The following is a 26,047-nucleotide window of genomic DNA, read 5'->3' as shown; positions in this document are numbered from 1 at the left end:
GCAGTGCCTAGAAGCACTTTTGGCTTCAGTTTGAGTTAAAACAGCTAAAAAGCTATTTATTTCAGCATTTTATTAAAAATTCTGTCATGCTAGTAAATATATTAATAAAAACGGAAATTAAAAGTCACCATTAGAAAATATCTTTTCCTTTGGTTATACATTCAACTGGATCAAAGATATATCTTCCTGATACTAGGAAAAGTGGCTCAGTTTTATCCAACAAAAGCTTGAGCACCCTGAAAATTTATGTTACAGTAGAAAAGATTTATACATTTTGATTTGATCATATAAAAATGTAGGAATGTTGCTATTAGCCATATCACCAAAATAAATTAAAATCAAAGTACAAAAAGCTTCAGTGATGACAACAAGTAACTAATATCATTTCCTATGTTTGATGACTATCCCAGGCAAAACCTGATAATGCTTTATTTGTAAAAAATACTTTATTAAAATAGTATTTTAAAATGTATTTTTAGCTTTTGAAATTGTCTTGGGTTTTGAATAGTCTTGCCTTCTGGATAGATAAAGGTGCCACTGAATTTAGTTTTGTGTATTGTGCTTAAAAGGAAATAAACACACTGTTTTAAAATTTCAGCCAGGATATATATAAAGAAGGAAGCGAATTGTGCCTGCAAAGAGTAGAGGAGTCAAACAGTCTCAAATTGATGCATTAAAATTAACTTCATCTAGTATCACAATCAGAGCCCAGGGAAAATCTATGGTATCTACTCTGTGGGCAAGAAATAGCTGTGTCATATTTTAAAGGAAAATCATTGATCCTGTATTTTTCTCAACCTTGAAACACATAATAAAATACAGAAAGGAAAAAAGGAAGCTGGTCTGATTATTTCCCCTGAGATAGGGAATAGAAAGGCCTGGACCTAATAGGCAGGTCATTTTGGGAAAGCTATGACTGTATCAATTTCAAAGTAGTATGAATGGATGCTCAACCTTGAGTGGCTTGAACAAAACACTGCAGAACTTGTGGATGCCCAGAGAGCACACAGAGAAGACAGAATGAGCAAGGCTTTTCAATACAGGTAGCTCATACATTTTACCTTAGGTTTGCTTTTCTTTTTGCTGCAGCTGAAGGCTGAAAGAATAGAGATAGACAATTCTCAGCTTGGTGACATTTACTGACAGCAAAAATGTTGTTATGAATAGAGCTCATTCTACAAACCTCTATAAACCAAGCCTTTTACTCTTAAATGGGAAACATTTTATAGGCAGAGGTTATGTTGAATTAATATATAGAGCAAGAACTGAATTCTTTTTTAATACCATCCCAGTTAGAATGTCCTTTTTCAGAAGTGTTCTAGGGAAGTTTGCTTCCTTAGGTCGTAAAATTTTCCATTTTTGTCTCATTCAATGAAGTTTTATATTTCTTTTAATGGGGGTTCCAGGACTTTTTTGTTTCCATGATTAGAGAAATGGCTTAAATATCTATGGAAGTATAACTGAATATTGGCTAACACTCACTCATATTAACCTAAAGTTGATCCATTTTGCTTTATTGATTGGTAGTAGGTTGGTGAGATAAGAGAAAAGATACCTACTTTGGGCTCAGATGTTGAATGGAAGAAGATAATTAAAAATTGGAATAAACAAGCGGAGAAAAAGTTCAGCTGCTTATATTGGGACAATATGCACTATTATAAAGCTTTCAGAGGCATTTCACACAGGGAATCTTACTTTTGTTTTGAATTTAGGGCTCTGGAACAGAGGAGGTAAGGGAACAGCCAAAGTTCAAATTCATTTCCCCTGGTCCAAGGAAGTAAGTCTTCCTATTTAGAATGGAGATGTATTTTAATAATGTCAAGATAATGTAGTAGGACTAAATTACCCATGGCATTTTTCACAGAACTAGAACAAAAAATTAATAAATTTGTATGGAAACACAAAAGATCCCAAATAGCCAAAGCAGTACTGAGAAATAAAAATGGAGCTGGAGAAAAATCAGGCTCCCTGACCTCAGACTATACTACAAAGCTACAGTAACCAAAACACTATCTTACTGGTGCAAAAACAGAAATATAAATCAATGGAATAGGATAGAAACCCCAGAAATAAATCCATTCACCTATAGTCAACCAATCTATGACAAAAGAGACAAAAATATACAATGAAGAAAAGATAGTCTCTTCAATAAGTCATGCTGGGAAAACTGGACAGCTGCAATGTAAAAGAATGAAATTGTAAACCCATGGCTGATTCATGTCAATGTATGGCAAAAACTATTACAATATTCTAAAGTAATTAGCCCCCAACTAAAATAAATAAATTTATAAAAAAACAAACAAACAAACAAAAAACAAACAAACAAACAAACAAAAAGAACATTCTCTAACACCATACACAAAAATAAAATCAAAATGGATCAAAAACCTAAATGTAAGGTCAGACACGAAAACACTCTTAGAGGAAAACATAGGCAGAACATGCATTGACATTAGGCACAACAATATCTTTTTGGATCCATCTCCTAGAATAATGAAAATAAAAATAAAAATTAAAAAAAAATGGGACCTAATTAAACTTAAAAGCTTTTGCACAGTAAAGGAAACCATAAGCAAAATGAAAAGACAACCCACAGAATGGGAGAAAGTATCTTCAAACAAAGTGACCAATAAGGAATTAATCTCCAAATTACACAAATAGCTCATGCAGTTCTGTGTCAGAAAAATAAATGACCCAATCAAAAAATAGGTAGAAGATCTAAACAGATATTTCTCCAGAAAGACATATAGATCACCAACAAATAAACAAACACATGAAAAGATGTTCAACAGAGAAATGCAAATCAAAGCCACAATGAAGTATCACCTCACACAGGTCACAATCAGTTCTGTTCAGTTCAGTCACTCAGTTGTGTCTGACTATTTGCAACCCCGTGGACTTCAGCACACCAGGCTTCCCTGTGCATCACCAACTCCTGGAGCTTGCTCAAACTCATGTCCATCGAGTCGGTAATGCCATCCAACCATCTCATCCTTTGTCACCCCCTTTTCCTCCTGCTTCAGTCTTTCCCAGCATCAGTGTCTTTTCTAATGAATCAGCTCTTCACATCAGGTGGCAAAACACCAAAAAAAAAGGTCACAGTAGCCATCATCAAAACGTCTTCAAACAATAAATTTTGAAGAAGGTGTGGAGAGAAGAGAACCCTACTGAACTGTTGGTCAAAATGTAAACTGGTACAACCACTATGAAGACCAGTATGAAAGTTCCCTAAAAACTAAAAACAGAACTACCATATGATTCAGCAATCCTACTCCCAGCCGTACATTCAGAGAAAACCATATTTTGAAAATATACATGCACTCTAATATTAATTGCAGCACTATTTACAATAGCCAAGACATGGAAGCAACCTAAATGTCCATTAACAGAGGAATGGATAAAGAAGATATAGTGCATATATAAAATAGAATACTACTCAGCCATAAAGAAGAACAAAATAATGCCATTTGTCACAACATGGATAGACCTAGAGATTATCATACTAAATGAAGTAAATCAGAGAGAGAAAGACAAATATCACATGATATCACTTGTATGTGGAATCTAATTTTTAAAAATGATATGAATTAATTTATTTACAAAACAGAAACATTTCAAAACCAAACATGTTTACTAAAGGGGAAAATGGGAGGAGTGGTGGATTTGGAGCTTGGGATTGACATACACACATTATTATTCACAGAATAGATGACCAACAGGGACCTACTCTATAGCACAGGGAACTCTACTCAGTATTCTTCAGTGGCCTACATGGGTAAAGAATCAAAAAAAGAATGAATGTATGTATATATATGGGTGAATCACTTTTCTGTACACTTGAAACTAACACAACGTTGTAGATCAACTATACTAAAATACAATTTTTTAAAAACTGATAAGACAGTCAGAGTAAGGTCATTTAACTTAATCCCTAGGCAGAGATTTTTTCATGGCAATATCAGTTACTTCCTAAAAGAAGGAAATGCTAAAAGCCATGTGAAAACATTCTTCCCCCACCTCTCTACACAAAATACAAGTTCCTCCATAGGCCACTGAGTAAACCCACCATTTCCCTTGTAATACTTGAATAGAAATCAGTGCAAAAGCAATATTTGTACTGCTTAAAGAAACTTACTGAAACCTGATGACCGAAATACTGTTTGAGCTTTATTAAGGATATGCCAGTCTAATAGTTTCTTTTATCTTTCAATATGAAGAGAGAAAAGTAACTTTTACTTTTTATTTTAAATGGAATCAGAAGAGGATATATATGCAGGACCATCTCAGGATCTTGTTGCATTCAAAAGTGAACTTGGATCTGGTACTCAATCATTTGCTTGGCTTAGATTTGGAAAAGATTCTCTGTAATTCAGGTAAATTGGTTCTCAAAAAATAGCAAAAAAAGACAAGTTTTTAACCTCCAAGTTGCCCATAGATGAAGCTTGTTGCTCCATAGGCTTCCCAGCTGGTGCATCTGGCTCCACAACAGGGTGTGTCAGGTTCTATCTGTCATAATGCTCCACATGACCTCATGGTTCAGAGATGAGTGCAGATGATGAAAGGAGATGGTGTCACTCACAATATGAGGTCTCAGCTGGGGAAAGTCTCAGAAAACCTCCAACCCATTTTTAAAAGTAAATGAAAAGCTCAGCTTGTTGGGCAAAATCAATTTTATTTGGCTCAAAATTTTATCTCAGAAAAAGTTAAGAGCACGTGAGAGTGAACAAAGATTGCAAAGTTGGGTTCAGAGATTTCATTTAGTTCAAGGATAGGTATTAGAATTCTCCCACTTAGCTTAGGCTTCATCTCACTTGCTAAATTCTTTGATTTATCTCACCATTATTTAAAAAATACATTTAAGTTAGAAAACCTATGTGGGTTTTCTAATTGATGATACAATCTATGATATCACTTAAACTCACACAGTCCTTATTACCGTTCAGAAACAAATGCTTGTTTTATGTTCTTTTGCAATTGATGCCCAATGACACCAATAAATATCTCTGTGTTTATATGATATCATTTTTCATAGAGGAAACTGAGACCGGTCTCAGTTAAAAAGAAGATTTAGATAGAAATAAAAGAGAGATCCAGGTAGTAAAATGTTAGGAATAAAACTACAGTTATTAGAGTTGGAAGTTTTCTTAGAAATCATCCATTTCCTAAAATATAAAAACTTAAGAATAATATTTCCACAAGATGTTCTGAAAAAAGTCTCATTGTTAAAGAAATATAAGTAGTAGTGTATAATATACCATCATCTGGAGATGCTCATTGTATATCAGTGTATTAAAGACCTAAGAATTTTTTAAATTTTTTTTTCAAAAAGCTCTTTAACATGTTTCTTCATCATTTCCTCAAGGCAATGTGTAGTGGTGACAACTCATATAGATTTGGCTCAGAATCATAACTTTACTACTAAGCGTGTGTACCAGATAAGTCAGTTAGCAACCCTAAACCTGAATTTCCCTCTTTAGTAAATGTGCATGCTAAGTTGCTTCAGTCCTGTCCAACACTTTGTGACCCTATAGACTGTAGCTCACTGGGCTCCTCCGTCTATGAGATTCTCCAGGCAAGAATACTGGAATGAGTTGCCATGTCCTCCTCTAGAGGATCTTCTGGACCTAGGGATTGAACCCGTGTCTCTGTGTCTGCTGCATTATCAGGCAGGTTTCTTTACCACTAGCACTACCTGGAAAGCCCCTAGTAAATGGGGGATAATATTATTTACTTCCTAAGGTTGGAGTGAGGATGAAACAAGAAAATGATAGTGAAGATCCTAGCTTTGCAGCACATCACATATAGTGCATATCGTCTTCAAATTGAAGTTTAATTAACAGCAAGATACCTTTGATGTAAATAACACAGGAAAACATAGTTGTTATAGGAATTAAAACAATGCATAGTCTTGGAAAGGAAATAGATTATGAGTAAAAGTAAATGGTACATGATGCATAGAGTTACCAGCAGGATGTGAAATCTTTGGACTTCTAATATTGTTCTCTTTCCATGATTGTTTAGTCATCTTTCATGGGTTATGGATTAGGTGATTATATAGAGGAATGATGTGAAGTGAAAGTCGCTCAGTCATGTCCAACTCTTTGTGACCCCATGGACTATATAGTCCATGGAATTCTCCAGGTCAGAATACTGGAGTGGGTAGCTTATCTCTTCTCCAGCAGATCCTCCTGACCCAGGAATTTAACAGGGGTCTCCTGCATTGCAGGTGGATTCTTTACCAACTGAGCTATCAGGGAAGTAATGATAAGGATACACAATTTGGTACTGTATCATCTAGATTCAGATTCTAAACTGCAAATTCTTAGTGCTATAAAGTTAGGCAAGTCACTTGACTTTTGAGCCAGTTTTCCTATTTGTGAACCATGAGTTAAAATATTCTTCTTTGTAATAGGTGCTGAAGATAATTAAATTATAGAAAATTTATCATTTGTTGAAGGTTAATCATATCCTAGGCCACAATTCCTAGGTAATAATGCAATAAATATTTTGTCTATAGTAAGTGAGCAACTGTTTATGAATACTGTACAAACTATAGTGCTATTTGTAAATATTAGTTAATAGTAACAGTGAATGCTACTTGGCATCCCACTGTTTCTAAGTAGTTAATTAAATATCTGTATGACTTCAGATATAATTACTATAATGCCTAGTAATTATACAGAAGAAGAAAAGAAGATACACTCAGTCCCCAAGTATTAACAATTTTGAACTCTTAAAGAAGTTTTAAAATCTGTTCTATTATCAAATTTCAAATAATGCAAGAAACCAGATTCAATTTGCTCTATGCTATCTGGGAATCTCTGTTCTCTTAGCTCAGACTTTCAAAATGCCCATTCCTAAGAAACTGAGGATACATAAAACTTTTGTGAGTGGACCCAATAGGAATGAGAGTACGTATTATTATTCTTATTTTTCATAAGAGGAAACCGAGTTTTAGCCAGTCCAATGAACAGGAAGTTAGAGAGGATATAAACCTAATTTTTAAATTTCAAAGTCTAAAAGCCACCTTCTACTGTGTCCAAGATATGACAAAGAAAAGATAATTTAACAGATGATTTCTAGAGCTCAAGCTCTATCAGATCAATTTTATTAAAGGATTGATTTACTTTTAAAAAATGACCCCTGGGCATATGTCATGTAGTAAAGAGATAAATTTATTCCAGGAAGTTTTATAACAGTTAATTATTTTTATATCCATAAGTGGTTATCAGAAATGCTTGAGGAATGTTCAGTCTGTACATTTTTGAGGATAAGAATTATAATATCCCATATGCCCTCCATGGAAAGAGAAATTAAGCTGGGTAATCTTTGTTCAGCTTTGGTGCTATATTTGTTTTTTTGTTCACATTTGTTTTTCCTCCTCTAAGTTTTATACATATGCTCTCTAAAACTCAAGACAAATATTGGATAATTAGATATATAATTTCCCAAAAATCCCTTGTGAGTGAAAAATCTTTTTGGAAATGACTTTTCATCATATAATCTATATAGAATTTTCAGCAGTAAACAGATATTTCAATGAGTATTCATCAAACATCGTTATAATCAAGGTGTTGTGCAGGGTACTAAATGACCTTACTGCTTTGAAGGAAGTTAAGAATTTGGTGAGTGAGGTGGACAAAGACAGGAAGTATTTAACTTGTAAAGGATGTATTGGGCCAGCACATGTACTGGGTCCTTTGCTCTGCCTGGATGTACATGCTAAGGTTCTCCTAATGCTCTGTTCATTCATTTATCCAAGGCACACTCACTGTGAGTCAGTCGGATATTAGGAATTTTACCAGTCTCTCATGACATTACTGTAAAAAATTAGCATAGGTCTATAAACCTTGTCCTTAAGGAATAGGAATCTGATTGACGTTAGTAACTATGCTATTACAATATAGATTGACATGATACAGGCAGTAGAAGAAGCTATTGGAATATATGAAATGAAAACCACCCAAACTTGGGAACTCAAGGAAGGCTTTCTCAAAGTGACATCTGAACTGATAATTGAAGTCAGAGAAAGAATAGCCCCAGAAAAGAGGGGAAAGTGAAGGAAATATTCCAGCCTAGAGAAGAGTATATAAAAAGAACAGCCTCAACCTCATACTTTAAAACAAATAGAATTGAACCAATTGAGTAAAATTTTTGAGAAAGGGAAAACCGTATGTGAAGTTATAGAGAAATTAAATCCACTATGTATATGAGGAAGCAATAGTATTTTGGTATAATTCTATAAAATTCTGCAGTCAAATAACAGAACATGAATCCTGAGGAGGGGAGGAGGGTCAAGATTGAAATGGACCTTGATATTATTAGGTAGTAGCAAACCACTGACAGGTATCACACAAAGTAATTGCTTCCTCAGATTTACAGGTAATAAAATGGAGGACCAGAGAGGTTCTATGACTTGCCCAAAGGCATACAGCTAGTTAGAAAAAGAATTGGCTACACATGCCTCACCTTCAGGCATTTAAATTATTTGGGAAATTTAAACCAATGACAAATTGATTGTCAAGTAACTGATATCAGTGGCTCCTTCTCTCAAGAAGACTCCCTGAAATATGTCCTTCCCAGAGTAAATCCTGGGATGATGTCTAGATAAACACAAAAGAAGGCCATGCTTGCTTGATTTGCAATATTCTTCCCTTGCATCACTCCCTTTTCGCCTCACTTATGTTTGATTATTCACTGTCTCTCACACTGAATATGAGTTTCAGAAGGGTCACTGTCATCTTGTCGCAGAATGAGAACTGTCTCCCCTGAGTTCCCCAGCACCTGCAGCACAGTTTACATTGATTCAGATTAGCTCTGGGTCAGCAGTGCTGTAAGAAGAGGGTTTTAACTCCTTCTAGCCCTGGTTTCTTTCTCGGAGTGAGTCTTAGGACAACACATTCAGAGGGTTCCTCTTCCCCTGATCTTTCCTGCTCACTTCCTGCCCTCTCTCCAGAGTAGGCTGGGTTTTCTCCCTCAGCCTGCAAGCTTCTGTTTTCTGCCTGGCTGAGCTCACCGCCTTCCTATGACACCTCAGGGAATTGCCCTCTTATTACCACAATTACAATCTGTACACATTTCATTAAACTAATATCACTTTGCACAGGCTTTCTCCACAGAACTGCACAGCTGGAGGCTCATTTCTTTTCCTCAGCTTAAACACTTTGACAGGTTAAGAAAGCTATTATGTCTGAATAACAGGTGTTGCAAAACAATGTGCATTTGATGTTTAAATGAGAGAGCTTCTTTATTGACTGGCTTTATTGCAGCTAAGGCTTTCCTTTTTCACAATGACTGAATTTTTATTGTTTTTACTGCTTTTTAAAGTGTATTCTGTTGTTTCAGAATAGGTCTGAAGTGACTGTGTGTGGTTATTTGTTATTCTGCTGTCCTCTCCTTTTATTATTATTATTATTAGTGCTTCTTGCTTTACTTCTCAGGTGAAAAAGAATTGCAGAAATAGAAGGGTTTTGTTGGGTTTCTCTTTCTCTGTACTAGAAGCACACCCACTTCATGAACAACTCCCAGAGGATCGCTAACGGCCTCCTTCTCTATTATTTTCCTTCTGTTTTTATTGCCTTCTCAGTCCTCTCACCTACCTTCTAGTTACTGAATGAATTGGTTCCCAAATGAGAAACAATAAAATACATAGAGAGAGCTTACTGTTATGCTTCGTTATCTGAATATCATTGTCACGTTCTTTGTTTAGGATTTTGCTGCATAGAACATATACAGGGGTATATAATATTGGGTATTTATCCTTTTTATCTCTTAACATTTTGTTTATTTTTCCTTACATTTACCAGTGTTAAGCAAATCCTTATTCCTTTTCTCTTTTTCCTCACACAATATCATGCTCAGCAGGGTATAGTCTGCTTTATTATTTCAATAAGATGACTTTTGCTGAAGAGACAACCATGTGTTAAAATACCATTTTTCAAAGGTAAGTGCTCAGTGAGAGAGAACACATGATTATGAAAGCATAGAAATGGATGGAAATAAAAGATGACTTTGAAATATTTAGATGTGTATTCTTACAATATCTAGTGTAGTGCTCTTCATATTGTAGGCACTCAAAAATGATTATTAATGCAAAGATAAGCAATAATGTACTTTTTGAAAGCAAAATGTAGATTTCATGTTTACTTACGTTTTATGGTATTAAAAAGCACAAAGAGAAAAAAGGAAGACAAAAGAAAAAGCTCACTATTTCTTTTAGCTGAATATTTTCAATTCTCTTAATATATTCAAAAGTTGTAATCATCCTAATTATCACCTTTTTTGTGTCTGTGAAGCCAAATGAGGTCATATCTTTGACTAGATGAGATTTACATTTTACTCAATATATGTATATCACCTACTAGAATTGGGGCAGAGCCTAGTTCCCTGTGCATCTTTAGTATCTAGGGCATATTTGAGAACAAAGTAGGTACTCAGTAAGAGATTGCTGAATGGATTAATCTTAGCCCCTTTAGAGGTGAATTCTTTTTTAGAGGGGTGGGCTGTGCTGTGTCTTTGCTGCTGTGCAGGCTTTTCTCTCATGGCTATGTGCAAGGGCTACTCTCTAGTTGTGCATGGGCTTCTCAAAGCAGTGGCTTTTCTTTCAGAGCATGGGCTCTAGAGCACTTGCGCTTCAATAGTTGTGGCACGTGGGCTCAGTAGTTTTGGCTCCTGAGTTATAGAGCACAGGCTCAATAGCTGTGGTTCACAGGCTTAGTTGCTCCAAGGCATGTGGGACCTTCCTGGATCAGGGAACGAACTTGTTCGTGTCTCTTGCATTGGCAGGTGGATATTTTACCACTGAGCCACTAGGAAGGTCCTAGGAATGAATTCTTCACCTGGATTTCAGATGGCTCCAAGACCTCTTGAAATTCTAAGTACAATTTTGTGTATACACACAGGAGTGGGACAGTGAGAATTCCTGGTTTTCACCTGATTATCAAAGGAATCCATGACTCCAAAGTTTATGAATCCCACCCTAAAAAAAGTGTTTTGAATGATAATGATAACAATGAAACATTTGGCAAATGCAGAAATTATTTATTGAGCTTGTAGCTTAAGCATATTTTTCTGTTGTAAAATTATGCTTAGTTGAACATGGAATTTAGGAAACTAGGTAAATTTTACTTTATCTTATAAAAGTAATTTAAAAAGTGCTTTCTCCACAGAAGTCCATCCCACTAGATTACTGATTCACCAATATCCCTGGGAACAGATGAGACCAGTTCTATTTTTCAGGGATTTCCAAGTACATACAGTCTGTGTCTAGATCTCTGTGATGTCTATTTTTGTTAAAGTAGTAATTCTGCATTTATGAGGCACATTTCTCCAGAGAATTTCAAAGAACTTCATCAAGTTTCTACAAACTATGTAGAGCAAGACTCTGAGTCTTCTCACTTGACAGGTAAGGAAACTAAAATGCAGATACTGTTTAATGATTATTCTCATAGCTATCTGGACCATGACTGGATATGCAAATCAAAATATTAATCCTGAATTTTTCATTAGTTGGTTGCTTCTAAACTAATAAACACAGAAAAATTAAATATTTATAGATTTATGAATACCTTTGTAAAACATCTCAATATATATTTCTTTCTGATTTAAAACTGAGAAAATAATTTTACCTTAGGAAATTGGTTTTAAAATGAAGGAAAATGTTGTATAGGTTTGAGCCAATGGATTTAAATGAAATGTTATGAATTCCTATCAATATAATAAAATCTAGTAAAATAGTATATGATTCAATAGATGATGGAAATCCATTAAAACAGCTTTATAGAAATATCTGCTCTCTTCATATAACTCCACAGATGTGGGTGATACATGAATTTTCAGAAAAAAGGTTTTGCTTGAAAGATGATGAATGAAAGATCAGATTGAGAGAGTTTTGCTCTCTAGTTTCTTTACATCTCAACTATGTTAATTAGATTATTTAACATGACATATATTCCCTTTCCAGATTTATACTTTAGGCCATTTTGAAACTTTACATCTTTAGGTATTTATGTGAAGGAATATTAAAAAGTTATATTCAGCTTTGCCTCTTTTACACTCTTCCCTTTTAAATATTATTACAAGGTATGACTATGCTTCAACTTATTCTCTGATTCAGCCTATTGAAAATAATAGAATCAGTTGTCCATAACAGTTCTGTCAATTAGATTGTATCTGTGCTGTCTTTCTCTTATCCTAGAAATTCATCTTCTTGAAAGCATTTGTGTTATTGAAAGCAATGGAGCTGGGTAATGCTGGCCATTACCTTTACTTCATTTGCATTTTTGTCCAATATTTAATCCCCAAGTTCCCTCCTCTCTCCCGAAGCCCACATCACTCCACTGCATCTCATCAGGTGCCCTCTCAGCCACACAGAGGCAGCTTGCTGTGTGGAAACAAACTGGGTACAAACAGTTTCCCAAGTGTCTGGAGCTTCTCACGCTTGTTCCTTAAGCCAGCAGCAGCTGGGATGACCCAGATACTAGAACTGTTTTCCTCTCTCTGGGTTTCCCCATTTCCAGGAATGACCATTGTTGCATTACCTCCAGGATTTGAAAACCCAGCATGATCCCTGTGGGTGGTACAATTTCCTCTGCTGGAAAAATGAGGGCACAATGGGAAACTTAAAGCCCCAAAGAGCAGAAGGGTGAGTGTAGCAAAGCAGAAAATGTTAGCACAGTGTTCCATTGTGCCAGCAAATATTCCTTCCTATGTGTGTGAAACCAGTAAGAGAATTACACACTCACCTGCCCAGTTACAGGCAACTGTCACCAAGAATAAATGCAGCTTTCAAATACAATAGGGAAACAAGAATTTATTCAGTCTGGGGATTAAATCTAAGCAAAAAAGAAAATGTCATGAAGAAAAAATATGTATGATTAATTTAATAAGATTTATTTTCTGCCCAGTAAATCCTAAATAACTTATAAAGAACAGTCCCTGGTCGTAGAAGGAAAATAAGTCTCTAAGTTTTCTTTTGGCTTATGATGAAAAAGGACTTAAGTTATTAGTCAATATCCCTAAAAGATTTTATCTAAACCCATGGTTCCTAAACTTCAGCATGCATTACAGTCACCTGGGGAATTGGTAAAAGTACAGTGGCTCAGATCCTATCTTGCATCAATTTGTTAGCCTCTATACTCTGGTAGCTTTCCAAACAATTCTCCAAACCCAAGTTTGAGAACCACTTTTCCAAACCATGAAGGGAAACAACTAAAACATTTCAATACTATACGTTCTTTAATTTTAACTTTTTTGTACAATTTTAAGTTACAAAATTTAATAGTAACCTTGGAACCATCTTAGACTCTCTTATATCCCACATCCAACCTATCAGCAAATCTTGTTGGCTTTTCCTTTGAAATGGAGCCCAAAGCTGATCGCTACTCATTACCTTCACCTCCATCATCCTAATCAAAATTCAGTATGAGCCTCATATGTACTTGTTGTTCAGTTGCATAGTCATGTCCCATTCTTTATGACTACATGGATGGCAGCACACCAGGTCTCCCTGACCTCATCATCTCCCAGAGTTTCCCCAAGTTCATGTCCCTTCATCAGTGAAACCATCCAGCCATTTCATCCTCTGATGCCCTCTTCTCATTCTGCCCTCAATCTTTCCCAGCATCAGGGACTTCTCCAAAGGGTCGGCTGCTCACATCACGTGGCCAAAATACTGGAGCTTCAGCTTCAGTGTCAGTCCTTCCTTTAAGATTGACTGATTTGATCTCCTCACTGTCCAAGGGACTCTCAGGAGTCTCCTCCAGCACCGTAGTTTGAAAGCATCAACTCTCTGGAGCTCTGCCTTTTTTATGGTCCAGCTCTCACAACCATATGTAACCATTGGGAAGACCATAGCCTTGATTATATGGACATTTGTCAGCAGAGTGATGTCTCTGCTTTTCAACACACTGTCTAGGTTTGTTATAGCTTTTCTGCCAAGAAGCAACTGTCTTCTGATTCCATGGCTGTGGTCACCATCTGCCCAAGATTTTAGAGCCCAAGAAGAGGAAATCAGTCACTGCTTCCACCTTTCCCCCCTCTATTTGCCATGAAGTAATGGGGCCAGATGCCATGATCTGTTTTTTTAACATATAGTTTTAAACTGCCTTTTTCACTCTCCTCCTTCACCCTCTTCAAGACATTCTTTAGTTCCTCTTCGCTTTCTGGCATTCAGTTCAGTTCAGTCGCTAAGTCATGTCTGACTCTTTGCGACCCTGTGGACTGCAGCACACCAGGCTTCCCTGTGTATCACCAACTCCCAGAGCTTGCTCAAACTCATGTCCATTGAGTTGGTGATGCCATCCAACCTTCTAATCCTCTGACATCCCCTTTTCCTCCTGCCTTCAATCTTTCCCAGCATCAGTGTCTTTTCCAGTGAGTCAGTTCTTCACATCAGTGGCCAGTATATTGGAGCTTCAGCCTCAGCATCTATCCTTCCAATAAATATTCAGGACTAATTTCTTCAAGATTGACTGGTTTGATCTCCTTGATCTCTATTCTATTCTATAGAATAGAATCTCTCTATTATACCAAGGGACTTTCAAGAGTCTTCTCCAACACCACAGTTCAAAAGCATTAATTCTTCAGCACTCAGCTTTCTTTATGGTCCAACTCTCACATCCATACTTGACTACTGGAAAAACCATAGCTTTGACTAGACAGACATTTGTCAACAAAGTAATGCCTCTGCTTTTTAACATGCTGTCTAGGTTGGTCACAGCTTTTCTTTTAAGGAACAAGCATCTTTTAATTTCGTGGTTGCAGTCACAATCTGTAGTGATTTTGAAGCTCAAGAAAATAAACTTTCTCACTCTTTCCTCATCTATTTGCCATGAAGTGATGGGACTGGATGCCATGATCTTAGTTTTTTGAATGTTGAGTTTTAAGCCAGCTTTTTCAGTCTCCTCTTTTAGTTGCAAGAGGCTCTTTAGTTCCTCTTCACTTTCTGCCATGAGGGTGGTATCATCTGCATATCTGAGATTATTGATATTTCTCTGGGTAATCTTGATTCCAGCTTTTGAGTCATCCAGCCCAGCATTTCACATGATGTACTCTACAATAAGTTAAATAAGTAGGGTGACAATATACAGCCTTGTTGTACTCTTTTTCCAATTTGGAACCAGTCCGTTGTTCCATGTCTCATTCTGTTGCTTCTTGACCTGCATATATATTTCTCAGGAGGCAAGTAAGTTGGTCTGGTATTCTCATCTCTTAAAGAATTTTCCACAGTTTGTTGTGATCCACACAGTCAAAGGGTTTGGTGTAGTCAATAAAGCAGAAGTAAATGTTTTTCTGGAAATCTCTTGCTTCTTTGATGATCCAACAGATATTGGCAATTTGATCTCTGGTTCTTCTGCTTTTTCTAAATCCAGCTTGAACATGTGGAAGTTCTCAGTTCATGTACTGTTGAAGCCTGGCTTGGAGAATTTTGAGCATTACTCTGCTAGCATGTGAGATGAGTGCAATTTTCTGCCATTAAAATGGTATCATCCACATATTTGAGGTTGTTGGTGTTTCTCCTGCCTATCTTGATTCCAGCTTGTAACTCATCCTGCCTGTCATTTCTCATGATATGCTCAGTGTATAAGTTAAACAAACAGGGTGACAACAGACAGCCCTGTTGTACTTTCTCAATCCTGAACCAATCAATTTTTCTATACAGGGTTCTCACTGTTGCTTCTTGACCTACATACAGGTTTCTCAGGAGACAGGTAAGATGGTCTAGTACTCCCATGTCTTTAAGAGCTTTCCACAGTTTGTTAAGATCCACACAGTCAAAGGCTTTAGCATAGTTGATGAAACAGAGGTAGATGTTTTTCCGGAATTCCCTTGCTTTCCTGGAATGTTTTCCTGGAATCATTTGCTCTATGATCCAGCAAATGTTGGCAATTTGATATTTGGTTCCTCTGCCTTTTCTAAACCCAACTTGTTCATCTGTAAATTCTTGGTTTGCATAATGCTGAAGCCTAGCATGCAAGATTTTAAGCATGACCTTACTAGTATGGGATATGAGTGCAACAGTCCAATGGTTTGAACATTCTTTAGTACTACCCTTCTTGAGAACTGGGATGAAGATTGACCTTTTCCGGTCCTGTGGCTACTGCTGGGTCTTCCAGATTTGCTGACATATAGAGTGCAACACTTTGATAGCATCAGCTTTTAGGGTTTTGAATAGGTTTATTGGAATTCCATTACATCCATTAGCTTTACTGACAGCAGTGCTTTCGAAGGCCCTCCTGACTTCACACTCCAGAATGTCTGGCTCTCAGTGACTGACCACATCATTGTGGTCATCTGGTTCATTAAGATCTTTTTTTGTACAGTTCTTCCATGTAGTCTTTCCATCTCTTGATCTCTTCAGCTTCTACTAGGTCCCTACAATTTCTGTCCTTTATTCTGTGCCCATCTCTGAGCAAAATGTTCCCTTGATATTTCCGGTTTTCCTGAAGCGATCTCTAGTTTGTTCCCTTCTGTTGTTTTCCTCTATTTCTTTGCATTGTTCATTGAAGAAAGCTTTCTTGTATCTCCTTGCTATTCTTTGGAATTCTGCTTTTATTTGTGTGTACCTTTCCCTTTCTCCCTTGCTTTTTGCTTCTCTTCTTTTTTCAGCTATTTGTAAAGCCTCCTCAGATAACCACTTTGCCTTATTGCTTTTCTTTTTCTTTGGCATGGTTTTTTTGGTTGCCTCTTGTGCAATATTACAGACCTCAGTCCATAATTCTTCAGGCATATTGTTTACTAGGTCTAACCCCTTGAATCTATTCATCACCTCCACTATATATTCATAGGGGATTTGATTTTAGTCATACCTGGCTGGTCTAGTGGTTTTCCCCATTTTCTATGCCACAGTCAGCTCTAGGTCTGTATACAGCTTCTGCATTTTCAGCTACAAAGAATATAATCAATTTGACTTTGATATTGACCATTTGGTAGTGTCCATATGTAAAGTCATCTCTTGTGTTGTTGAAAAAGGGCATTTGCTATGACCAGTGCATTCTCTTGGCAGAATTCAGTTAGCCTTTGCCCTGCTTCCTTTGTACTCCAAGGCCAAACTTGCCTGTTACTCCAGGTATCTCTTGACTTCCTACTTTTGCATTTCAATCCCCAATGATGAAAAGGATATCTTTTTTTCTGGTGTTAGTTCAAGAAGGTCTTCTAGGTCTTCATAGAACAGATCAGCTTCAGCTTTGGCATTGGTGATAGGGGCATAGACTTGAATTACTGTAATGTTGAATGGCTTGCCATGGAAACAAACCAAGATCATTCTGTTGTTTTTGAGGTTGCACCCAATTGTTGCATTTTGGATTCATTTGTCAATTATGAGGACTACTCCATTTCTTCTAAGGGATTCTTGCCCACAGTAGTAGACATAATGGCCATCTGAATTAAATTCGCTCATTCCCATCCATTTTAGTTCACTGATTCCTAAGATGTCAATGTTTATTCTTACCATCTCCTGCTTACCATGTACAATTTACCTTGATTCACGGACATAGCATTCCAGGTTCTTATGCAATACAGTTCTTTGCAGCATCAGATTTTACTTTTGTCACCAGACACATTCACAACTCAGCATTGATTTAGCTTTGGCCCAGCTGCTTCATTCTTTCAGGGGCTATTAGTAGTTGTCCTCTGCTCTTCTCCAGTAGCATATTGGATACCTTCCAACCTGGGAGACTCATCTTTCGGTGTCATATCTGTTTGTCTTTTTATACAGCTCATGAGGTTCTCATGGCAAGTATACTTGGGTGGTTTGCCACTCCCTCCTCTAGTGGATCATGTTTTGTCAGAACTCTCCACTTTATGACCTGTCTGTCTTTGGGGGCCATACACGGCATGGCTCACCTAAGCTACAACAATAGGACAGTTTCCTAGAATCCTCCCAGTCCCCAGTCCCAAGTCATACGAAAGCCTGAGTGATCCTTCTAACACTAAATAAGACCATGTTACTCTCCTTCTAAGAATCCCTCATGGCTTGCAATGCAATTCAGAGTAAAATCCTGTGAGTTATGGACCTATTACCTCACTTTCCTCTTTCCCTCATTTATATGTCTTAACACATTGCTTTTCTTGTTGTCCCTTGCACATGCCATTCTTGCTTCTGTCTTGGAACTCTTGTCCTGGCCTGTTGTTTTGCTTGGATCACTCTCTCCCATATTAACCACCTCAATCACTGATCTGTTTCATTCAGACCTCTGCTCAGCTGGCTTCTTGTTCACCCTTGGTAGAATAGAACAGAATAGAACATGAGCTTCCTGAAGCTGAGACTTTGTCCTTTTTGTTCTGAGGAGTGGTATATTATTAGCATTCAAAATGGTTCTGATAAATGAATGGATATATAATTTCTTCTAGAAATAGCCTCAAATCACAATCTGGATAGTATTATTGAGAATTACATTAAGTTTATGAGAGTCATTTTATAGATGAGAGAACTAAAGTACAGATTCATCATTTATTTGAGGGCATTTATCTAACTAGCATTTAACTATCTAACTACTATCTAACTAGATAGAATTATATTTTCCCCAAAACTCATTAGACCTGTGTCTGGAATTCAGACCTCTCATGACTTCCAAAACAACATTGTGTGCCATGGCACTTCCTTTGGGCTTCACATTTTAAATTTAAAAATTACATTTTTGAAATAATATTATACATGTTAACAAAATATTTTGGTAATCATTCTGTGAATGCACAGAAAATGCAGCTTATTACTTAAAATAAAATTGATGACTGTGATACTTAAGTGTTAGTTTGTTCGGAGTTCAAATCAATATCTATTCTCAGGCAATGTTTTCGTGAGTGTATTTCCTTGTTATTATTCTTCCACATACCATACACTCCAGCTTCTACATCTAGATTGTGTTCATGATGGGTGACTTTATAGTCTTGTATCATCCTGTTATACCTAGGTCTGTCCGTACTTAATGTTTCATTCCTAGAAAGTCTTTATTCCATAGTCATTAAACAATCTAATTCCACATAAGAAGGCTTTTGCTTATTTGGGAATATTCAGTGTAATCCCAGGATAAAATCCTTAGATACTAAGGACAGTAAATATAAGCAGCAAGAGAAAAATGTTAAACAAATGTTTCAGTGAAGTGGCTATTAAATTTAACAGTGAGTGAATTAAAAAGCAATTCATTAATGTCAATTAGCTAAGTGGATAAGAGTTGACTTTTTCCTGTCTAAAAGAGGTTTTCCACATAACAACAGTCCTTGCTTTCAAGAGCTATTCATAACGCTACTGTCATCCTACTGAATGTATTTAGAATGGTGAAAACTGGAGTGTGAGACTGGAGCTAACACTGTGCCATGAGTACTACAGGAAAGGGCCAGGGAGATGGCTTCAAAGCTGCATCAGCATGCTAAGCGTTTGCAACAAGAACTCCAGAACAGTGTAGTCACTCTCCACTAAGAAAGTCACAGCTGGTTCCAATAAGCCTCATGCCCCTACTTTCTTTTTCCAGAAATCCACACAGTCTGAGTGCATGTAGAATCCAGAGAGAAGCTAAAAATATATTCTCATAATTGATAAGAGTGTTCAGAAGTTAATATCTGAAAGTGCAGTCCAACAACAGTTATGTGCTCAGTCGCTCAGTTGTGTCCGACTCTTCGTTACCCCATGGACTGTAGCCTGCCAGGCTCCTCTGTCCATGGAGTTTTCCAGGCAAGAATACTGGAGTGTGTTGCCATTTCCTACTCTAGGGAATCTTCCTAGCCCAAGGATCAAAACTGTGTCTCTTTCATCTCCTGTGTTGGCAGGTTGATTCTTTATCACTAGCATCACCTGGGAAGCTACTAACAACAGCTATAAAATGAAACTTATATTAACAAGTCACCTACAATAGCAATAAAAACTATAAAGAACTTAAGAAAAAGTTTATTGGAAAACATGCATTAAAGTATAATAGTGTAGCATATTAGTTAATAACCTAATACTAGTTTTCATAAATTTTCTATGTGCTTATAGTAAATTTATCAAATCATTAATTAGGGAAAATAGATATGTACTGTATATGTCCTTCAGTAGAAGCTTGCTTAATTGTGCTGTTGACATCTTTTGTAACCTTACTATTTTTTACGTTGTTTTCCAATATGATATTTTTTTGTAAATAATTGTGATTATCTTTAAGCATGAGGACACTGCAATGGATACTATGGAGAAAACAAAAATGTCAACAAAATGTCACTATCATTAGGATCACGACCTAAAATGAATGAAAATATGGGTGCAATTACCTATAGATGTTATTACTCGGAGGAAGGCAAGCAAGGCAAAAGGCAGGAAAAAACAAACCAAAAAAACCCCTACTTTTTCAGGTGAGTTCTACTAAAGCCTCAATATAATTCTATGTTTATATTTTCCCCACTTACTAAGAAAAACGCGGCTTTGAAACTAAGAACTTTTCCCTCACTGAACTTTAAACGTGTTTTTTGTAGAATATCTCAAAATCTGACCCAGTTTTTTATTTGTCTGGGGTTTTTAACAGCCGGAGAAAACTCCATGAAAAGCAATTGTAAAATAGCCTTTGTTTGTTTCCAATTGCAATTTTTCAACTTCTTCCACCTATTAATAAAGAAAGTACTGCTTTTCATAATAGGTAATTACTTTAGATAATGTTATAGGTGGTTTAACAAGTCTTATAGTTCAAAAATTGATTTACCTTTTATAATAAAAGGGAACTCAGTAAAGATGGCAATGAAATCTTTTGGTTATCTAAGACATTTATGTTAAAATAAGATAAGTACACAAGGTAGTTGAGTTCAAGTAATTATTTGTCAAATTGATATGATTCCCCTCCTTTTTTTGCCAAATAAGTAGAACAAAGTAGAAGTGATGATACATTACTTTTCAAGGACAAGCCATACAAGGTAATGTAGCTTCTACCTGGCTCAACCCCTACCCCAGCTTTCTCTTAAATGCTCACCCTTAGCATCCGGCCACTGTGTATGAAGAATTTCAGGCCATGTGCAGTAGTCATGAATAAGTGTTCTGATCAGTATTCCAGTTAAGATATCAAATGAATGACATCAGATTCTAGACATGTGAGTGACCAAGCCTTGAGATGATTACAATTTCCAGCCTTGAAGCCACTTCAAATGATGCTGAGTACAGCAGAGATAAACTATCCCTGGTGTTCTAAGTTGCTTCAGATGTGTCCAACTCTTTGCAACACTATGGACTGTAGCCTGCCCCGCTCCATCTGTCCATGGGATTCTCCAGTCAAGAATACTGGAGTGGGTTGTCATGTCCTCCTCCAGTGGACCTTGCCCATCCAGGGATCAAACTCACATCTCTGTGTCTCCTGCACTTGCAGAAGGGTCTTCACCACTAGTGCCACCTGGGAAGCCCTGCTCAAATTGCAGATTTAAAAGCAAAATAAATGTTTTAAGATGCTAAGATTTGAGGTTTCTGTTGTACAACATAAGGTAATTAGAAAAAGGAGAAATAAGAATTTAACATCAGGAGCTCAAACCAAAAATTCTTCATTATTTTTTACATATTATATAAGTTGATATGTTGATTTCATATAAATCTGTTAACTTTTGTTTTCTGTATTATGGGATAATAGTATACAAGATGCATTTGTTATTGTTCAGTCACTAAGTTGTGTCCAGCTCTTTGTGACCTGATCAACTGCAGCATAACAATTTCCTTGCACCCCAAGAGTCTTCTCCAGCACCACAATTTGAACGTATCAGTTCTGTGGTGCTCAGCTTTCTTTATGGTCCTACCCTCACATCCGTACATGACTACTGGAAAAACCATAGCTTTGACTATATGGACCTTTGTAAGCAAAGTGATGTCTCTGATTTTTAATATGCTATCTAGGTTTGTCACAGCTTTCCTTTCAAGGAGCAAGTGTCTTTTAATTTCACGGCTGCAGTCACTGTCTGTAGTGATTTTGGAGCCCAAGAAAATAAAATCTTTCACTGCTTCCACTTTTTACCCTACTATTTGCCATGAGGTGATGGGACCAGATGCCATGATCTTAGTGTTTTGAATGCTGAATTTTAAGCCAGTTTTTTCATTCTCCTCTTTCACCTTTATCAAGAGGGTCTTTAGTTCTTCTTCATTTTCTGCCATTAAAGTGGTATCATCTGCATATAATTTAAGTAAGCAGGGTGACAATGTACAGCCTTGACACACTCCTTTCCCAAATTGTTCCATGTCCAGTTCTAACTGTTGCCTCCTGACCTGTGTACAGGTTTTTCAGGAGGCAGGTAAGGTGGTCTGATGTTCCCATCTCTTTTAGAATTTTCCACAGTTTGTTGCGATCCACGCAGTCAAAGGATTTAGTGTAGTTAATGAAGCAGAAGTAGATGTTTTTCTGGAATTCCCTGGCTTTCTCCGTGACCCAACTAATGAATGCATATTTTGAATTAATATATATTATTTTTGATGAATCAATTAATATTAGATGTATACATATATAGATTCATAATATATTATATATGGCAAATTAGTCAGTATTTCATATGTTGAAAGCATTGTTTTCCTAATAAATTCTTCATCACTAAATTAAAGTATCATTATTTGACATTCATATCTCCTTATCAACTGCATTCTGAGGGTGTATCAGTTCAGTTCAGTCATTCAGTCATATACAACTCTTTGCGACCCCATGGACTGCAGCACACCAGTCTTACCAACTCCTAGAGCTTACTCAAACTCATGTCCATATAGTCGGTGATGTCATCCAACCATCTCATCCTCTGTCTTCCTCCTCCTCCTCCTGCCTTTAACCTTTCCCAGCATCAGGGTCTTTACCAATAAGTCAGTTCTTTGCATTAGGTGGCCAAAGTATTAGAGTTTCAGCTTCAACATCAGTTCTTCCAGTGAATATTCAGGACTGATTTCCTTTAGGATGGACTGGTTGGATCTCCTTGCAGTCCAAGGGACTCTCAAGAGCCTTCTCCAACACCACACTTAAAAACCATCAGTTCTTCAGTGCTCAGCTTTCTTTATGGTCCAACTCTCACATACGTACTTGACTACTGGAAAAACCATAGCTTTGACTAGATGGACCTTTGTTGCTAAAGTCTGTCACTGTTTCTATTGTTTCCCCATCTATTTGCCATGAAGTGATGGGACCAGATGCCATGATCTTAGTTTTCTAAATGTTGAGTTTTAAGCCAACTTTTTCACTCTCCTCTCACTTTCATCAAGATGCTCTTTAGTTCTTCGCTTTCTGCCTTAAGGGTGGTGTCATCTGCATATCTGAGGTTATTGATTTTCTCCTGGTAATCTTGATTCCAGCTTGTGCTTCATCCAGTCCAGCATTTCTCATGATATACTCTGCATACAAGTTAAATAAGCAGGGTGACAATATACAGCTTTGACATACTTCTTTACCAATTTGGAACAAGTCTGTTGTTCCATGTCCAATTCTATCTGTTGCTTCTTAACCTGCATACAGATTTCTCAGGAGGCAGGTCAGGTGAGAAGGCAAAAAGATAGGACACTGATGGATGGTGTATACCTGGTGCATTTTAACATTCTGGTTTTTTATTATTTACTTTATTATTATGCTATAAGTGTGTCTCTTATTTTAAAAACATATAGCTGGATTGTTAAAAAGTGTCAATATTTGAATCAAAACTGATAAATTTAATTCCCTTCTATTTGCTGTGATTATCAACATATTTATATTTTTTATTCGATTTTATTTTGTACTTTCTTTTTACCCAGCTATAACCATGTTTTTTACTCCTCTTCTTCCTTGCAACCAGGGTTTCTTCTCTTTCATTTATTAATTTTATTTCTCCTTTGGATTGCAAATTATACATTGTCTATTTTTTTAGTGCATACTCACATTTTCAGTGTCCATATGTAACAAAGGTGAAGCCACATCTCAACTCTACTCCTGAACAATTTTATGAACTTGGAATGCTTAACTCTGCTTTTCTTCCCTCACATCTTTCATGCCATTAATTTTCTATATTTTAATTCTATGTTGTTATCCTAATACTATAGGAAAAGCACTGACTGACAGTTTTATGTCATAAATATGTATCATATACTACCAAAAATTTTCCTCATTATCCTCTGTTATATCACAGTACACCTTTTGAGGTTCAATTTTCATGTTCCTAAGATGAAGCTTTTAGAACATCCTTTAGTGAATGTGAGGGTAGCAAACACTGTTTGATAATTAGAAAACAGGTTTACTTTGCCTTCATTCTTTAGTAATAGTCATGGCAGAGATTTTTTTTTAATTTTATTTTATATTGGAGTATATTTGATTTACAATGTTGTGTTAGTCTCAGGTGTACAAGAAAGCGATTCAGTTAAGGGTTCTGATTTCCAAAGCAGGGGTGTCTCCACCTGGACGCATACACAAAGTTCCAATGATTTCTATAAGTTATGACTTTTCCTGACAACTTAAGGCTCCTTATGGCATGAGACAAGAGGACAACAGGATGACTCACCATCCTGGCAAGGATAACTGACCTGGATTATCAGCCTGATGTTACACAAGAGGGACAGGGAGGAAAATGTTTGGCACCAGGTGATTCGCTTCAGTACCTTTTGCTACTTCCTTGCTCATCTTTGACAGTAAATGGATTAATGTAGAAAAACAGCCTAAAAAGGGCAAGCTCAGATCCCACAGGAATGTCACAGTCACATCCCTTAGTAAGCCACCTAGACAAAGAGAATCAGCTGAGGATAGAAAAAGCTAGAATGTATCAATAGTATACATTGTACACTCTGTAGTATATACAGTTGGTGAAGGACAGGGAAGCCTAGTGTGCTGCAGTCCATGGGGTCGCAAAGAGTAGGACACGACTGAGTGACTGAACCGAACTGATCAATAGTACAGAAGGAAGACTTGTGCATAATTTGTGATCCTAAAACCAGCTGTATCAGTGGGGCTGTAGTTTGACCCATTAACCTTTCTCTTCTAAGTTTTCCTAAGGAAAATAAGTACACCAGCATCCTAAAAGATTTGCTCCAAAAATTTATACATACACTTGTACCTAACAGGCACATATTTCCTTTCAGAACTCAAAGACTAACTCTCCCAGCTCTCAGCTCATCCTTCTGGCTGTCTGGGCCCTCTGGGAACTACCCACAGTTGGAGAGATCTGGCTTGTCCAAAATAAACACTCCTTCCTGGGCAAGTCTGCATTCAGTTGACAGGTCAGTATGAGACTACAAAGACTCAGTCCTCTTTGTTGCAACTCTGAGGCTCGTCTCAGCTTCAGAGCTCCCCCTCTTGGCTAGCTGAGGCCTTCGCTGAGACAGCCTCCAAACCCAGGCCCTCCCTTGGCTGTTGATCCTGCAAACACCCTCTGATGCACTCTCCATCTCAGAGTCTCCTTCCTGTGGAAATCAACACCTTCAAATGCCCTTGACTCTTCAAATATGTATGTCCCTCCAGGAGGACCAATATGTTTTCTGTTTAAAAAAAAGTGTGCCTTACTAATCTCTTAGTTCAAAACCTCTGCTAAGGGTGTCTGCCTTCAATGCTCACCTTTTCTTCAGTGCCAATCCATACCATACCCCATTTACAATGCACAGTCTCAATCCACATTAACATTCCCCTGCCCAGTGTCTAAAAGACTATTTATGCTCCTTATCCCACTAAGTCATATAGTTTATATTTCCCTGTAAATGTATTTTTCTGCTAAGTAAGAAATATTCTTTAAAATTTGAGATTATGTTTTAAATAATTTGTGAATTCTGTAATGAATCTTGTGTAACACTAGGCACATTATACAACTGCAAGTATTTGCTAATTTGTAGATTACCTAATAGATGTAATCCATACCTTTATCTCTCTACCTCTCCCTCTGTAGCTCACTAAACTCAAGTTCTACCTCCCTCTCTAAACTACCTTCCCTTTCACCCCATCTTCAATATCCATTGCTGAGTTAACTATGGCAGAAAGAATCCTCAGCTATTGCGGTTTCTCCATAAATGGTGGCATTTAAATGAGTGTCTGAATAAATAAATGATTAACCTATTAAGTCAAGTTCCCCCAGACCTAGAATCGTCTTACCAAACCATAATTAACAGATCCTTGCATAAATCTATATA

General features: G+C 36.9%; 1 protein-coding gene across 32 annotated transcripts in view; it reads right to left on the bottom strand.

Moving 5' to 3' along the window:
* LOC145547098 (uncharacterized) overlaps nucleotides 1-26,047 on the bottom strand; it is a 745,699-nt gene that overhangs the window by 301,187 nt on the left and 418,465 nt on the right. For 6 of the 32 annotated variants that reach the window (XR_014083532.1, XR_014083538.1, XR_014083588.1 and 3 more), the window contains one exon: nucleotides 1,062-1,096. The exons of 25 other annotated variants lie outside the window; for them this stretch is intronic. Coding sequence is in view for 1 of the 7 variants with exons in the window: in XM_081595879.1 (XP_081452005.1) it covers nucleotides 1,062-1,096 (35 nt within the window). In the remaining 6 variants the exon portion in view is untranslated. Of the gene's footprint in view, nucleotides 1-1,022; nucleotides 1,097-26,047 lie in introns of those variants that run through there. One more of the 32 variants, XR_014083576.1, reaches the window with a different exon arrangement.

Source organism: Giraffa tippelskirchi, chromosome 1, assembly GCF_054371585.1.
Source record: "Giraffa tippelskirchi isolate mGirTip1 chromosome 1, T2T-mGirTip1v1.2.pri, whole genome shotgun sequence".
NCBI lineage: Eukaryota > Metazoa > Chordata > Mammalia > Artiodactyla > Giraffidae > Giraffa > Giraffa tippelskirchi.
The sequence above is the reverse complement of the archived record's forward strand: the minus strand, read 5'-3'. Positions and strand labels throughout refer to the sequence as shown.